General features: G+C 38.7%; 1 protein-coding gene across 6 annotated transcripts in view; it reads left to right on the top strand.

The window, feature by feature from the left end:
- The window catches only part of ptprsa (protein tyrosine phosphatase receptor type Sa), a 120,240-nt gene extending 102,289 nt beyond the window's left edge, over positions 1 to 17,951 (top strand). For all 6 annotated transcript variants that reach the window (XM_061296807.1, XM_061296805.1, XM_061296802.1 and 3 more), the window contains 9 exons: positions 1,294 to 1,413; positions 2,867 to 3,021; positions 4,751 to 5,036; positions 7,745 to 7,923; positions 8,004 to 8,130; positions 8,215 to 8,340; positions 10,787 to 10,941; positions 13,371 to 13,506; positions 14,810 to 17,951. In XM_061296807.1, coding sequence (XP_061152791.1) covers positions 1,294 to 1,413; positions 2,867 to 3,021; positions 4,751 to 5,036; positions 7,745 to 7,923; positions 8,004 to 8,130; positions 8,215 to 8,340; positions 10,787 to 10,941; positions 13,371 to 13,506; positions 14,810 to 14,878 — 1,353 coding nt within the window. In that variant the 3' untranslated portion in view covers positions 14,879 to 17,951. The remainder of the gene's footprint in view (positions 1 to 1,293; positions 1,414 to 2,866; positions 3,022 to 4,750; positions 5,037 to 7,744; positions 7,924 to 8,003; positions 8,131 to 8,214; positions 8,341 to 10,786; positions 10,942 to 13,370; positions 13,507 to 14,809) is intronic.
- The last annotated feature ends 352 nt before the right edge of the window (positions 17,952 to 18,303 follow it).

Below are 18,303 nucleotides of genomic sequence, written 5' to 3'. Positions count from 1 at the left end.
CCTTTGCATCTAAAACTGCTTTCACTTCTCTGGGAAGATTTCTGCAAGATTTGCGAGTGTGTCTGTGGATTTCATTTCGTCCATTCATCATCCGGTGTGTCCTATTACTTTTTTTTCTTCTCCTATACTATTTTAACAATAAACAGCGCTACATTCTGACTCTAAATTTCAGATTTGGTTTTGATTTGTGAAGGTGGCATAAAAACCAGAGAGATGTCTGTGAGTGTAAAACAAGTAATTGTGAAGCTGACAGAAGTTGGGAGTTGAAAAGTCAGTCAGAGACATTTCACAGTTATTGGCCGTTGCCATGCACTATTGTCCCTTCTCCCGTCTTGTGCCTTTCGTTCCCAATGAATGCCACGAAAACCAAGTACAGTGTAAAGAAAGCATTTAAAATGGCAAAGTCAGCAAAAAAAAAAAAAAAAAGCTTTTTCCTCCTTTTAGTTTCAATATTTTTGAACGGGTATGTATTTAACCTTCAAACTATAGATGGTTTCACTATATCTCCTTTGTTCTTTTGGTTAAATCGGTCCATGAGTAGTTCCTATCACTTGAGGACAATATCGGAAACTTGAGTTGAATTTTTGTATGACTGCCTCAAAACAAATAGCAAAAATGGAAAACACAGTGTGAAATCTTCTAAGGTAATTTCCTCACAGCAAGTGAACTTGTGTGTGTGTGTGTGTGCGTGTGTATGTGTTCGTGTGTGTGTGTGTCAAAAATACAAACATGACTTCATCCTGTCAAGCCGAACCATTGTCAACATCAGACTTACTTACCTCGGGTGTCTCCACTTCATCTCACCTCTCTTCAGTTGTTTACCTGTGCACAATCCTGACAGGCACTGTCCTCCACTGTCAGACATGATCAGGACATGTGACCGCTGGAAGCTCAGCGTCAGTTTGAGCAGGAAATGAGAGAGAAAATGTCTTCCAGGGTGTTGCACCATATTGAATGAAACTCAATGAGATGCACTGACATTGGAGGCAGGTGATGTGTTTTTGCAGGCTTAGTGCAAGAGCGCTGAAAACCAAATGTTCAAGCAGATGTTAAATGGAAAATATAGCCGGGCATGCAGATGTGCGTGACTTTTTTACATTAGGTACTGTTGGGTGTAGATGGGAATTGTGGAAATTAAAACAAGACAGTGTGATTCTGTGTTTACTGTGCAGTTTTCTGTTGCAAAACGCAGAGAAGCTCCATCTATCAGCTCTCACTGCTGTTTTATTTGATTCGATAATCTATTTTTTAAACCTGTTGACCCTTTTTTCTTTCTCTTTTTTTTCCCCACAGATAAAATGTGACCAGTACTGGCCCAGTCGCGGTTCAGAAACCTATGGTATGACCCAAGTGACCCTGTTGGACACCATAGAATTAGCCACTTTTTGTGTGCGCACCTTCTCCTTGCACAAGGTAAATCATTTTTTTTTTCCAATTAACTGGGTTATTCCTGATTATCAGATATAAACATTTGAAATTGTAATAATGTGTGAAACCTGAAATGAAAAAAGAATGCCTGTAATATTACAACACAATCTCTCCCGAGTATTTAACTCTCAGATTTTTCCTAAAATGCACTTGAAAAGGCAAAAAAGCACAAGGTGAGATCAAATTTAAGTTTAATTAAAGTAGACATCACAAGCGCTACTTGCAGTGTCACACACACATTACCATGCAGAGTGACCTTGCTTTAATTGGATCTGTGCAAAGAAGTATTGCAGAGAATATGAGCTCATTTCATCCCTTAGCTTGGTGAATAAAAACAGATTTTGCAGGATTCCTGTGTTGAGGCAGTAGAGGACGGTGGAAGATGTACAAACGGTGAATCATCAAAGCGGTGGCCGTGGTCGAGATCCATATGTATGTCTCTCCTGCAGAGATGCAAAAATGTCTCCTCACAAGTGGCAGCCGACGGCTTGTCACATTTTTGCTGGAAGCCTCGGCAACAAAATGAGGGAGTGACCAAAGAAAAACCCATAAAAATATGATCTAGGCACGTTTGCTTTTAATTACCACACTCATTTATTCATTTATTCAGCAAGGGGAAAGAGTCTGTCAGGAAAGCAAAAACGCCGCATTGAAATGCAAGCAGTATCTCCACAAGAGAAGAGAAGGGAGGACAGATGAAGGGATTTCTCTTCTCTCATACTTTGCAAAGAATCTTTCTGTGAATCCTTCTTTCTTTCTTGGGTTGTTAAAAAACAGCTCTATCGTACAAAAATCTATGAAACGCACTCATTTTCTAGTAACTGTGAGAAAAAAATGAATGTGGAAATGTTGTTAACAAACAAGGTCATTGTCTGTTAAAAAAGCTAAATCAATTACCGTATTTTCCGCCCTATAAGGCGCACCTAAAAACCTAAAATTTTCTCAAAAAACAACAGTGCGCCTTATAGTCCGGTGCGCCTTATATATGGACCAAATTCCTAAATTTAAACTGGCCCAAAGCATTGTGTCGTGAAATCAATCATAAGTGGCCCGCTGAAGACTATGAATCATGAATCAAAAAGACTATGGATCATTATTTTATGATTATAACGTAAATTGTTCCGTCTGAAGTTGAAATAAAAAAGATAAAATGGAGAATGATTTGATTTGGATTAAAAATCTGACATGATGCATTAATGGTGCGCCTTATAGTCCGGTGCGCCTTATATAAGGATAAAGTTTTAATATGGGCCATTCATTGAAGGTGCGCCTTATAGTCCGGTGCGCCTTGTAGGCCGGAAAATACGGTAATCCATATCTCAAAGCATTAAGTCAGGTTTGGGAAAGTGCTGCGCAATTCTGAATTGCATTAATAGGCTCAGTGGAGGAAAAAAGGTATTCTGGTCTATTTAACACGACTTTCTTTCTTTCTATTTAGAATGGATCCAGTGAGAAACGTGAGGTTCGCCAGTTCCAGTTCACAGCGTGGCCTGACCACGGCGTGCCAGAGTACCCGACACCCTTCTTGGCCTTCCTCCGTAGGGTCAAGACCTGCAACCCGCCTGATGCCGGACCCATCATCGCCCACTGCAGGTCAGCAACAGTAACTTTTATCGTAATTCAATGTATTGGGGTGTTTGTAGCTTCTTTTTTCATAATTTGAAACCAAATGTCCGAATAACCTTTTGACAAAATACCTCAAAGATCAAGAATTGTATTATATTTTTTTGTCTTGCAAAAATGAAGCCGTGCAGGCTGTCTCTTTTCTTAGCTAGACCAACTGGGTGGATCTCGTGTCCGACTTACTCGCCGAAAGCATTTTAATTCACGGGGGAAGATCTTTACTCTGTATCACATGGAAACATTTATTTCACACTTAGTGGGTGGGCAAATACCCCAGAGACCCAGCTGTTTATATTTAAATGTAATAAAATGGCACCTTAAAAAATGACAGTATTGTGATAGACTGCTAGCATTAAAGAACAATAACAAAATCCCAAATACAAATATAATAACACCATAACACTGCAATCCAAAGACAAATATTCAAACATATTTGTTTGTTTTTGGGATGGAAAAATAAATAAATATGAGCATCCTGCACTTGTGTTTTATTTGATTTAATTCATTCCAGAAGTTAAAAAGTACAACCAACATATAGTGAAATGTTGCCAACATTAGATACTGCATATTAAACATTTACCAATGAATAAAATGGCACATTTCCTCCTGCTCTACACATTAAATAATACAGCAGATAGAAAACTGTTCTCACTCTTTCTTAGCAGTTGCAGATCCTTTCTCTCTCCAGTGATCACATCATCTTCCCCTTCAAAGCACCGCTTTTATTCTGCTCCCATTCTCCCCATGTCTGTCTCTTGTTTCCCCACGCCGTCAAAAAGAGTCACCCTAATCCGATCCCATTTTTCATGTTTCTTCCTCTTTTTTTGCCCTGTAGCCTTTAACAAATTATAGTTTTCAAAAAGGCTTATTCAAAGCCTTCCTTTTTGTCAAGATGAGAAGACCCCAATCAGTCCAAAGCGTTACACTATAAAACTGAAATGACAGCTTGTGTACGGTCTACGTGATTGTTTTTAATACAATTCTAGTGCATTGCGTCACTACCGGTTAAGACTCGCAGGACACAGTATTAGGTACCCCTGTACACTATGATCTATGATCAGATCCAGTGCAATAGCTAATTACACCTCGATGAATATAACAGCAACTGAAAATGATGATCTATCAATCTGTTTTCTTTTAACTGCCGTTTGTACTGTATTCTAGTGTCTGCCGCTTCGAATATCTTCCTATACCGTAAATCCGGGGTGTCACACTCATTTCTTTTGCGGGCTGCATTGTAGTCATAGCTTCTTTCGGAGGGTCATTACGACTGTCAACCCAAATAAATGTCTGAGCACCTCATATTATGTACAGTAAAAGCTACAAAATAAACTGACAAATAACTCGTTTTCAAATCAGACAAGAAAAAACTGGTCAAATATTTTTAATAAAAGACATTTTTTAGAAAAGGCAATTCTAGTAATGACACAAATTTGTCTTGGCGGGCCACATAAAATGATGTGGTGGGCCGTATCTGGCCCCCGGACCTTGAGTTTGACACGTGCCGTAAATGGAGCAGCTATCTGTTATTTATCATGTACTATTATTTATTGCTAATATTTTTTATTATTATTTATTTTACTGATGTAATCTTAGATACTATTTTCATTATTTATTAAAAGTACCTTTATAGTGACATACATACATACTTGTGACAAAATAAATAATCTTGTGTATTTTATTTTTCTCCACTCTTTAGTGCTGGCGTTGGTCGAACGGGTTGTTTCATTGTCATCGACGCTATGCTCGAAAGAATCAAGCACGAGAAGACAGTGGACATTTATGGCCACGTGACACTGATGCGCTCCCAGCGTAACTACATGGTGCAGACGGAGGACCAGTACAGTTTCATTCATGATGCATTGCTAGAGGCGGTGGCCTGTGGCAACACCGAGGTGGCCGCCCGCAGCCTCTACTCCTACATCCAGAAGCTGGCCCAGGTTGAGAGCGGCGAGCACGTCACTGGCATGGAGCTTGAGTTCAAGGTACGAGAAAGTAACCATTGATGGAAATTTATACTTGAAGGGAGTGTGGAGCAAGCAAGTTTAACCTGCAGGTTTTTTTTTTTTTTATAAAGGACAGAGCTCCCTCGTTAAAACAAGAAAGGATGCATGAGAATAATTGACATCCAGTTAATTACAGTATATCAAATTATTTTGACAGTTTAAATAAAGCATGGTAAAATACACAAGTATTTCACCATCAGCACGACAGGGGAAGATGCTGTGTCAGTAAAGAAGTACATTTCTCACAAACAGAATTTAGTCAGACACATGAGACTGCTAAAATGTGTAATGCTGGAAGTTTATGATCCTTTTTAATTGCACCGGGCTTCTGTTTAAAGGGGATTTATTGAGCCTTGTTGACTTATCTTTGTTATAGATTTTACACTATATGATGCCAGATGGAGCAAAGCTATAGATAGAGCAGTACAAAAGGCATTGTTATCATGCTTCTCGACACAAGCAAGTTGGCCAGGCTACATGGAATCCCTCCTCGTTCTCAGCTGTACGAAAATGTAATAGCTTGTAGAACTTTCTGATCTATATTAAGCAAATGAAGGGAGTGGTGGCAACGCCGTGGCTCAGATGGCAGTGGCTAAAAAAATAAGGAGAGCGGGTGGCTCTTTTCACATTGTGTTTGCAAGGCTGTCTCTGTAAATGTGTGCCACACTCGGTAGCGTGTTCTGCAAGCATTTGCATTTTTAAATCAAATCAATCTTTATTTGCCAAGTTTGAGCATGCCGAACAAGGAATTTGACTCTGGTACATCTCGGCCTCTGAACAACATTTAGGTAGCTAACAACATTCAGGACAACATGTGCAGAAATTGACAATTATTCTCAAACATCCCCTGATCTTAAACTATACAAGCTAACTAAATACTAAAGCTTACATGACATTTTCAAAAGAACAATACACTCTTTGAATTCGATTTTGCTGGAAGTTTTATAACGATGTTTTTTAATCTATCTGTTTGGTAGAAAAAGAATATAATGAATAACTCCTGATGTTGAATTACATGCATATTACATGTTAATTTGAGTGTAATGCTCAAGTTAGTCATCTTCTTCCCATTCACCATGTATCAGGATGGCACCCCGCCAAGAAACAATAACTGTGCTGGTGTGTTTCCACTTAGTGAGGCACAGCAGTGACGGAATCACCGTCAGATGATACAGATGATAATGCTGAGCTGGCGTCAAGAGTTGAATAGGGGAATAATCATGTTCACTCCAAAGCCTGTATTAAGTAAGAGAGGTGGAAGTGAAGGAGGCTGCGGGGTAGTACATTATTGAGTGTGATGATGAACAGGAAGACAACTGCAGTTGGCCTACTGTTGTAGAGGAGATTCAAATGACGATGAAATGAGTTATTGCTCTTACTGCCTGCAAAACTTAGGCTGGTAGTGGACTATTTAAAAGGAAGTGACTTGAAGGTTTCTCATTAATTTATAACTGGCGCAATAATTCCTGTGTGTATTTCTGTTTTAACAATTATTGTCAAAATGTTTGTCTAGTTTCTGATATGATACCACCACCACACAAATTCTTGTTGGGTACAGTGCCATGCCTAATGTTTAGTCTGCTGTGCTAAAAATGGAAAGGAATTGGCGCGTTGGTTTAGCGACAGCGTTGATGCTTCTCGGCTCTGTTGACTTGGCCAGCTTTGGATCTGAGTCACGTACCCACTGTAGTATTTGGTGATATAGCTGAAGGGCCTCTGTAGCGCTGCCAGGCCGCCTCAAACCCATCCAGGTCCCCTTGTGGAGCTCTGATCAAAGCCAAGGCCGAAGCAAGAGGGATCGAGGGATGGTGGAAAGAGGAAGGCCTGAATGAAATCCAAGTGAATAGGTGCTCATGTTAAAGAGAAATCGGGGAAGAAATGCTACAATCTAATGATTGACCCAGTTCAGATAGAAATGCCAGGAGAACCTTCAAACACACACACATAGACTATTTGAAAAACATTATGTGGACTGGTCGATCACATCAAATGTTTTGAAGCTCATTTATCTTACTTAAGTCTTTTCATACAAACATTAGATGAACATGGATGAATCCAATTCTCAGCCATTCAATGGATAACTGCTGAAACATTAATATCTTTAGTTTGAATATCCGTCTGCAAGGCATTTTCTTTGCATACATTGCAACATATCAAAGGCGAGAGTGACCCACTTTCCAGAGAGTTTGTGGTTTCCTTCATTCTTTATCTACAAGTTTGTTTATGTGTGTTTGTGTTTGCCATAGATTCCCACAATTGATATCGACCCCCCCGGACTCCATGATTTACAAAAGAGGATAAACATATTGAATTACTTTCTGCGGAATGCATACTTACTAAGCAGTGACCCTTTAAAACTGTAGCTTCGTTGTGTTTTAACAATCGGATTGGTGGTCAGATGCACGTCTGGCATACAAATGTCTATGACACATCAGGGGTGTCAAACTCATTTTTTTCACGGGCCGCATTGTAGTCATAGCTGATGATGTAGACTCTACATCATTTTTATCTGTCCACCAATGTTCACTGTCCTCTACTCTTCTTTCCTCTTACATCCTTTTTAAACTACTTTGCTATCAGTCAGTTTTCATTTTTCGCCCTGTTGTTTTTTTTTCAAGCTGCTTCCTTATCTTCTCTTGTCCGCTGTTCGTTTATCAACGTATTCCTCCATGTTTTTGTTTTGCCAGCGTTTGGCCAACTCCAAAGCCCACACGTCACGCTTCATCAGTGCCAACTTACCGTGCAACAAGTTCAAGAATCGCCTGGTCAATATCATGCCCTACGAGACCACGCGTGTCTGCCTGCAGCCAATCAGAGGCCTGGAAGGATCTGACTACATTAATTCTAGTTTTATTGACGGATACAGGTAGGAGGATGTGGTTGTGTGCATTGTAAGGATAAGGTGTGGTTTTGTTTTGATTTTTTTTTTTCTTAATAATTTTAAAGGCAACAGAAGGCCTACATAGCCACACAGGGCCCTCTGGCAGAAACTACAGAGGACTTCTGGAGAATGCTTTGGGAGAATAACTCCACCATTGTAGTCATGTTGACCAAACTGAGAGAGATGGGAAGGGTATGACACAAACTCCTACACTCTAACCGGCTGTATCATAAGTATGATCAAGACACCGTTAAACGTCTTCATGTGTTTATACAGGAAAAGTGTCACCAGTATTGGCCAGCAGAGCGCTCTGCTAGGTATCAATACTTTGTCGTGGACCCCATGGCTGAGTACAACATGCCTCAGTACATACTACGAGAGTTCAAGGTCACAGATGCCAGGGTAAGATGATCAGAACTGCAAATCAAGCTCAGTGTCAACAGATTTTATCATTTGCAACATTTCTTAGAAGCCATAAGTGGAAAACGTATATGTCAAAGGGCCTGTTGATGAGAATACATGTGTTGGGTTTATTCTAAGACCAATTATCTGCGCTAATTTAAAATGGGAGCAATACTACAGCATCGACATAAAACTGCTTCTGCTCTGCACTGGTTTTCCAAGTTGTGTGGCAGGTAGTTAGGTAAATGTCTTGCTGATGGTAGCAGAACATATTGCATATCATACACGTGCCATATTGGAGTATGCACGTAATCATGCACAGATATGTTGTGGTAATTGTGTATGATGCAGCGTTAGCGGTTCTGCCAACAACATTCAACCATCCAATTATTTTTATTTATATCCATGAACTCTGGTGTACATAGAAACAATGAGAATGTTACAAAAAAATCATCTAAATGTAGAAGTTAAAGAAAAGCAGGGTCAACTAAAGCATAGACTTAAATTTAACAGCACCATATGGTTCTCCCTATTCTTTTCTCCATCACAATTCTCCGAGGTTTTTTTTTTCTTAAAACCAAAAATGAACCTACTTGACAGAGGCAATTTAAATATTTTTATTAAACACAGTAGTATCTATGTAATAGAAAATTTTAACACCTCATTAAAAAATGGTTCAGCATTGTCTTTTAGTCTCATAGGGTCTAGAATTGTCTGAATTATTATGAGGCAGCAGACAGCAAACTAACACGGGTTCACTTCATCAGTGCGACAGACAAACCACCATGAGGGGGCTTGAAACTGATAGTGCAAGTATTTTTTTTCAAGAGGATCAGTCTATGGCAATTACATATAGAGAAGAGCTTCAATTGTAGATGCATATGTTAGAAGTGTGTGTAGATTCGGGGATAGTGGGAATAAACTCAGATTAACCCCATATAGTGTTGTCTATGTGCTTACTGTATACATTTGTATACATATTTTTTAAATGAGAGTAAGCTTGCACAATTTGTTTTGCAAAGTAAAATAACATTGCTTGCATGCCTCAACACTTACATCTCGCGAGCCAGTCACGTATTTAATCACACAATTTGACACGCAGCGTGGGCCCTCAGGTTGTGTGTTAAATTTTCCTCCCCCCCCCCCCCCCCCCACACTCTCCCGACTGAGCATGTGGCCCATTGTGCCGTTGTCTTTGCCGCTCTCGTTTTATTTTTAATCCTCCTACTGAGGCGTAATGTTTTGCAGATGAAAGACAAAGGGTGAAAAGAAAGGAAACATGCTATCCGTACCAAAAGCGGAATACAAACATGACATGAACAAAACCAGTCGGTGTACGCAGATTACTGTGATACAATCACTATATTAAACATGTAAGAGTGCATAGTGGCGCGAACGCTGTTAGGAAAAAAAAACAACTGCGAAGAATAAAGAGAAGTGAATGTTGTGGACTTTATTAGATTATTATCGGTCTGTTCAATTCTTCTAAATGAGTCACGTAATCTGCATACTCAAAACGTGAAAATTCTTTTATTTTATCCTAGCCCTACAAAACATACGGTATAGCTCAGACTAAAATAATGATTGTAAACCACTCAAGATACTAGTTACAGCATTGTGGTTGAATGAAGCAGGAACATCCGTATAATATTAATATTGTAGTCTTTGGATATCTTACAAAATTAATGATTCCTTAAAGGGTTCTGTCTTAAAAGCCTTCTGTCCTTCTCGCAATAAGGTACAGTTAGTTTTGAAAGCAATACATTAAACTTGAGTGCGGTTCTATCAATATTGATCAATTTACTTAGATAGATAGACTATTTATCTAGTGAGCATACTGTCAATTTTAATTTTCTATTTTCATCATCCAATCACACATCCTGCTAAACTAGTCAGCCAGTCTTGCTTTTTAAACCTCCACCCCTTCCCCCAACTCTCATCCATCAAATTGCGCTATTGATCGCCCGCACAGGATTATACTATTCTGTACGCTGTTTGGGATAAGACGCATATCATCCCAATGAACTATTGATAAGCTTCAAGTGGGAGCCATGTCACACTACACACCAACAAAACCAGCAGGAGTTGGACAATTGGGCGAATAAGGATTCATTTCATTAGACAGCGCTTTCAACATACACAAATGCTCACTAATGGGTTTTTTTTCACAAAATATTTTGACCATTAGGTGTTAAGGTACTATTACTTGTGAATTTCCTTCTCATGTGGCACTGTTCATTTTTTCTTCCCACCATGAATCTCATTAATATCCAACTCAGGATATGTTCTCTAGCATGTTTTCGCAAATACTCACTGAAATGGAAATTTCAATGCCAAACATCCCAAAATGTTTGCGATGGCCAAGGTCGAAGGTCAATTATTATCTGACTACATGTGTATATTCCACACTCTTTCTCGTGAACTCACTCCTTCCATGTTTTGACAGGACGGGCAATCCAGGACTGTAAGGCAGTTCCAGTTTACCGACTGGCCGGAGCAAGGCGTTCCAAAATCTGGCGAGGGCTTCATTGATTTTATTGGCCAGGTGCATAAAACCAAGGAGCAGTTTGGACAGGATGGACCAATTTCTGTCCACTGCAGGTGGGAGCACTCTTACCTTAGTTGTGAAATCTAAATCTAAAGTACAATGAACCTTGGATGGACACCTCATGAAACAATGAAATCTATTTTAAGCTGTAAATAATGTTTTTATTGGTGAGAAGCATTTCATGACAAACTGAAATACAAAGAGATTTTTTATTTTATTTTTTACCAACATTGTTATTAAAATTCCTTCTGCCTCCTCCTGTTGTGTACTCCTCACAGCATCACCAAGTATGATACTCACTTCTCTTTTTGCTATGGTAATGCTGTGGAACTCCACAGGCCCATTTCTTTCATAATTGATAAGGCTGAGATGCAATTTGGCATTTACAAAGAGGAGGAGCATGAAATGAAACAGCCATTATTTTTCTTTTTATGATTCATGATGGATTCTAATACCTGGGGTGTAGATTCCAAGGTAACCTACATCATTAACTTGGCATGCTACACATGCCAAAAATGGATATTTGCTTGTGGTCATGTGTCAGAGCTCAGATTATTCATATTTAGCGATGGGCCTTGAGAAGGATCCATCTTTTAGCTTTTGTAACTACAAAATGGGCAACCCTCTTTTTGATTATATATAGAAAACAAATGGTGTATTGCATATTATTTGATCTACTGTGTGTTTCGGAGATCCTCCACTCAGTGGTGGGGCTAGACTTTTATCCTAGGGTCAAGGCTATCTCAGACGGTCTGCAAACCCTCAAAAAACCCAAAACGCTGATAAACATTTATTATAACTATATTCTCTGTGAAGCACGGGAAAAATGTGAGAAAAAAATTCCAGAAAAATCAGAATTATCTGGCCTAGAACCTGGGGGGGGGGGGGGGTCCAAGGATATTTTACAAGGGGTGCGGTGCCCTTAGCTTCCCACTTAGCTTCGCCAGTGCCCCACTTAAATTCTTGTGAGTCGATGATTCAAACACATTAACAATATGACTCATTTTCTTACTGTCACATAAATGTTTTACTTTTCTAAAAGAGTCATTGTAGCTTGTTTTTTCTGCATTTGTGTCACACGGGTGCGATAACATCATCAAACATAACGTCACCTGTTATGTCGGGAAGCTGATGTCACCAGCCATCAAATGGCCTGTTGAGACTTTGTCAGTGGAGGTTTAATAAAAATAATTCCAAGGAAAATACATAACCATTTTAATAGGCTCACTGTATTCTTAATTTTCACAATAAAATATTGTGAGAAACATCATCCTTTAATGTTATTTGTAAAATCATACCAAAAATAACATAGGAATACATATTTAGTGTGAGTTGTTTTAGTGTGTTAATCTTCACCCACTTGATTTTATTTTATTTTATTTTTTCAGTTTTTACATCCAACCTGTCTTTATATATTGAATTCAAGACTTCATGTCATTCAACGTTTGATACCAAGATTGGTTTCTTGGCAGCCGCCTTGCTTTGTCAACTCTTGGTTGAAGGCTTTGTCCTTTTCCCTTACTCTGCACCTTCCTCAGCTGTCATCCCAATTTCTTGTTTCTAATCCTCTGCTCTACTCCTTCATTTTATTTCGTTCCATTCATTCTCCCAGCCCTTCTTCATTCCGTTCCCACCAAGCTCTCCACTTCTCCGCCGCCTCCACTCTTTTTCTCAGCCACTATCTAATAGACCTTTGTGCTTTTTGTCATTAATTGCATGATTAAGTTCTGTGAATGAGAGACTCCAAATCCTCTCAGTGGGCTACGGCTGGTCCGCCCTTTCATATTTGAAGAGGGGATGCTACTGGTGAGAGAGGAGCACTGGGAAGAGGAGTTTGAGTTCATGTGACAAAGCTGTGATCGACTCCCGGGAAGCGGCTTTGGGTGGCCTAAGCGATACACCAGGAATGAAAGTCGGGGGAGGATGTTCGTGGGTGGCTGGAGATCTCAGAAATACTATGTCTGATATCATAAAGGCTTTTTTATTTTCTTTAAATAATTCCAAAACACTCGAAGTGACTTTTGTTCTCTGACACAGACATACCCACGAGCACTTCAGCCGTCAGTTTCGTTGATCTGTCAACAAAATAGCTTTAACATTTGGAGGAAGCCCAAATAAAATTGTTGTCATATCAATTATTGTTCCATTGCTGGAGTGGAAGTCATTTCACAGCAAAGCAGCTTAGAAAGGAAGCTTTGAAGTATTTCCGGATTCTACTTAAAACGCTAGACTGTATTTATGGACAGCAGTTGCAGCCAGAAAGATGTCAAGATATTTTGTTATTTATCGGACCATTAGATTGGTTGCATTTTTGTCATCATTACTGTGACCTTGAGCGGTTCCAGTCCTTTTTGTCTGCCAAGAAATTAACTTGCGCTACAAATAAATATGATTGTATTTCATTTACAAGAGGTCCTAACTTTGCCATCCAAATGTTGTGGCTTGTTATTTCTATGCTTCACATTGGTGCTCTGTTTTATAGTGCTGGTGTGGGGAGGACTGGCGTCTTCATCACCCTCAGCATCGTCCTGGAGCGAATGCGTTACGAAGGCGTTGTTGACATCTTCCAGACGGTGAAGATGCTTCGGACACAGAGGCCGGCAATGGTCCAAACTGAGGTCAGATGTCTGTCACATACACACAGTCAAAGAAATCCTTTCATTATCAGCTTTTTAAAAAAAAAATACATTATTATTTAACAATTGAGCTTTGGAAGCTAAACAAAAATAGTCAGAAAAAAATTGAACGTAATGTGATTTGAAACAAAAAGAAATTGTTGCAAATCCAAACATGCGTAAAGATGATATGAATGCCTGCCTTAATCTGTAGTTACGTCGCCCACTCGTAATTCAATAACCAGTCGCATCTATTAATATATACAATATTAACATCTCATCAATGGTGTCACAGTGGTTTATTGTATTCGATAATTCATTTCAATTCAATTATTTGCTATTCTTCTGGCAAGTCTCTCATTACTTTTAATTAAGATGACATCTTGAGATTCACTGTACCCCGGAGCCTTCACTGTCTTGTAATACTTGGATTTCTTTTTTTTTTATCACCATGGCAACTCAGTATGACCTATTTTGGTGATGTTTGATGTTGGTGAACCATCCATTACACCGCTCCTGTCTTGATAATATCATTGTTACCATCATTTTTTTTGTTTGTTTGTTTAAAGTTATGTAGATACAATGCTTGTACATACTTTTATCTTTTCTAGCTACAATGTCATTTTTGCGTCTGTTTCCTTCATCTTACAGTTACTTGGTTATTGTATATTCAACAGACGCTTGGAATTAAACCAATTATTAATTAATGGAATTCTAATATGCAATATAAAGGGCTATGCCCTCTGCGGGGAATCTAATTAAGCAACGTGGACATGCCAGCACCTCATATTCAGCCCTCTCAACCAGTGGGGGACAAAACCGCGTATTCCAGAGGCAGTTTGACGGCATCTCATTAAACAGGAAGTGCAGTTGGTTTCAAGCAGTCCTTGATGCCTCGCTGCCGTGACACCGGGTACCTATCTTTAGACAGCACTTACTGGCTTCAAACGCCGCCTGCGTTGCGGCAGGTTAACAGAGCGCCGGCCCACCTGGGACCTGCTGACCACCTGCCTCTGAACAGAATGTGCATGAATGTCCTCAACTTTGTTTGAGGGCAGCTACATTTAATTAAAGTTGAGTGGAACTAGCTATTAAATGACCTCTAGAAAGTTTATCCTTTTAAAAACATTCGCTATGCGCTGCATGAAATGTCTTTCCTGACATAATCTGCATTAAAAACGGCTGTTTTTTTTTTTTTTTTTTTTTAATGACATAGTGATCAAAGCGTTTGCTCACAGTACTGTAGCGATTATATTTCTGATATCTTTTTTTTTTTCCTCCCTCTGTGTATGCTCTTCTTCTACAGGATGAGTACCAGTTCTGCTATCACGCCGCTCTGGAGTACTTAGGAAGCTTTGATCACTATGCAACGTAAAAGCCATTTCTTTCCCCCATGAGTCCTGTCACCCCCTCAACAGTCTCCTGAGCCATAGAAACTTGAATTTTGAAACAGTGGTGTCACAACAAGAACACCACTCTTCAGTCAGACGCATTCAACCAAGATTTTCTGTCACCACTCCAACCAGAATAATTCCAAGCTAGATAGCTCAGACTCCGCAGTGAAGAAAAAAGGAGCCGGACCCAGAAGCATTGGCAAGTGTCCGACTTCTTACCTTACCTCAAGTGTTTCCATACAGACATTGTAAAGGTTTGCTGAAATGTCACGCAACAGATGAAGTACAAGGAAAATATCAATGAGATGGCTCTAGCCAAGATGTAGTGACAGTCTCTTGTGATTTTTTTTTTTTTATATCCCTGGATGTAAAGAAAGTTCCAAGTACTTTTTTTCTCGCCCTTTCCAACTATATTTTTTGAGTACTATTCAGAGGAATGACCAAATTGTGGTTGCGGAATGGGTGCGTCTTTCTCCCAAAAGCTGGGAAACCGTAGGCAAGAAGACAGCCTATGTGGTCAGCAAAGAAACAGACACGCTAATGATGAGCAATGCTCCTTTGAAGAAAGTGTGACAGTCCATCACACATCACATGATCAGAAGGGATCAGAAGGAAAGTTGTCAGGACGAAAGCAACATCTCATCCAATGAGAATTTCTGCGAGTCACTGGAGAACTGTGGGAAGCTGTGCCTGTAAAAAGAAGCAGTGGCTTGGTCGTCTGTGACCCACTTTTTATTTCTTTTTAACCAGCTTTGGGGTTGCAAACATTAAAAAATACATGTGGTCAGAAGCTTTGCAACAAAAGGAGAAACCTGACAAAGATAGCTCACAGCCTTTCTTTATGTACATTGACAAATGCTCATCGTCTATATATCAATCTTTTTTTGGGGTTTAGTTTTTGTTTCAAACCAAACATGCTGCTTATCTCATGCACGAGTGACTATTAAAATAGGTTTCATTTCAAAAGACAAAAGGAAAAAAACAATTGGGTCTATTTGTATTACAAAACCAGGTGTTTGAAGATCCCTTGTCCACTCATTTGTTGGGTTTTTCTTTGAGCCCTTATTACTCTGTGGATGACGCAAGCAGAGCTACGAGGAAAATCATCGATCCGAGTTACTTGCACATCCTTGCAAGAAAATGAACTTGAACAAAGTCCCTGCCAAAAAACTGCAGGCTGGATTTGACGCACTAATTTAAATGTGACTCCTGAACATCAGCTCAGCCGGCTTTTTTTTTTTTTGAGTTATCAATGCTTTGGTATGTGCTTGTTTGGATTCCATGAAAGGGTTTCCGAAAGACGCGCACAGAACAACCAGAGCGATGGACAGAACCGTGTGTAATCCTTTTTATATTTCCAAAAAAGCCTTATTGTTATTGTAACATTATGAAAACATCAGTGTTGTATTACGATGATTTATTTTGCATTACATAGCTAACTTTTTCTTTTCTTTTTTAACAAAGATGTTGTATTGCATTTTCTATATAAAAATAGCAAAAGAGAAGTGCTTATTTGTTCATATTATGTTAAAAGACATTCTATTTTTTCACTGTAGAAATCGTCAGTATAATGTGTGTGTGCATATATGTACATACATACTGCACACTCACACATTCATATATTTAAATGCAGACTATAAGAATATATCCATTTTAGAACGATCCAATCATGTTTTTGTTGTCTTGCCCTACCAACCCAGAGTTTAGAAATATGATGGCTTCCTTTTTCATTTTAGCAATTTTTGTTTAACCTAAGTAAAAACAAAGTTGTCTTGCAAAGACAACAAACCTTTTTTTGCCCTTTTTGGATTATCTTTCCGGTGCCAATGTGCATAGGCATTGCAGGTTAATTTCAAATAGAACAACACATTATCATTTATTTTGTAGACATTAGTATTTGCTTTATTAGTAGACTTTATTACTTTTTTTGCAGCTGAGGAGAATACTGTCCACACAATATCTAACAAAGTGAAAATTATATTATATTTTTATTGTTATCTGATTCCACCAAATTTGACATACTGTACTTCGGATGATCACGTACAAGGCATGACCCTTGTTTTTAAAAAAAAGAACATTTATGTACTTTGTAATTTTTTTTTTACTTCATTTCCAACCTAATGTGGTAATTATTTTTTTTGTTAAATATATACACAACAATCTACATACATGTAAATAAACAAATATATAGATTATATGTATTTGTAACTCATTTGACCCTCAAGATCTTAATTCATTGGAACAGTGCAATGAGTGGATTATCATCGCCAGATTACTTAATCATGGTTTCATTTTCCCACCAAAAAAAAAAAACCTTAACAGGTACCATTTGGTTCTTTTACCGTTTTTCTTTTCCCTTTGCAGTCAAAACTGGAAGTACTCGATCACACACACCTCAATCAGGGCATAAAAAAAGGCAACAAAATAAGTCATCCCTTAAATTTTGCCTGTGAATCTCAGTTGATTTTCAGTTGCCAGGTGCAAACCTCATATAGTTCGGTTGCCATGTGACTGATTTTTTGGGACATTCTACATGCAGCATTGTTGCTTTTTTTTTTAATGGGATGCAGAACAAACAGGAAGGAAGTGAAACAAATGAAGGCAAACCCAAGACAACCAAACACCTGCTGCAAAGTTACATTCCCGGTACGACATTAAAACAGCTGGAACTTTGACATATTTGATCAAGAACAAAAATCCTTCTTGTGGAACTGATGGGAGCGCCTATGTCGAAACTGTAACTGTGGAGGTCTTTGGAAACTTGTGCAATAGAACGTTTCTGACTCTCTGTCAACACCTGCCACAATCATTGGAAAATGTCACGGAATAACTGAAGTGAGACGAACAGAAAATCAAGACACTAACAAAAGAATCAAGCATTTTCCACAACATAACGAAAAAACGATCAAGAAGTTCAAACTAGTTTTCATTTGTATGAGGGCCAAGTGCTGTCACTTTCAAACTGTTACATCTAACTGAAACATGATTGGTTTTAAGCCACTGTGTATGTAGATATGTTGACTTTGTATTAAAGAAATGTTGTCTGAAAAACAATTTGCCTGGGATTTTATACTTTCCATGTGATAATTGGATTTACCCAGACTTGCCGAAACTTTCTAGAACATGTCAACTTTTGAAAAGGACCAAATGAAATACAGTAATTGTCACAACCACAAAGGATTGAAAGGAACCACACACTTCTTCAAAAGTATTGGAACAGTGATGTTAATTCTTTAATTTTTGCTCTAGACATGTGAGTTTGACCTGCAAACATGAGAAAAAAGATCAACATGTCATCATGTAGCAAGATATTATCATAAAATAGAAAAGAGGCTTCAGACAAGAATGATTTAGACTAGTCAAGCAAAAAAACAGACTTAAACACCATAGTGTATGCATTTTGCAG

Source organism: Syngnathus typhle, linkage group LG14 (assembly GCF_033458585.1).
Source record: "Syngnathus typhle isolate RoL2023-S1 ecotype Sweden linkage group LG14, RoL_Styp_1.0, whole genome shotgun sequence".
NCBI lineage: Eukaryota > Metazoa > Chordata > Actinopteri > Syngnathiformes > Syngnathidae > Syngnathus > Syngnathus typhle.
Note: the sequence above shows the minus strand (reverse complement) of the source record. Positions and strands in the feature narration are given on the sequence as shown.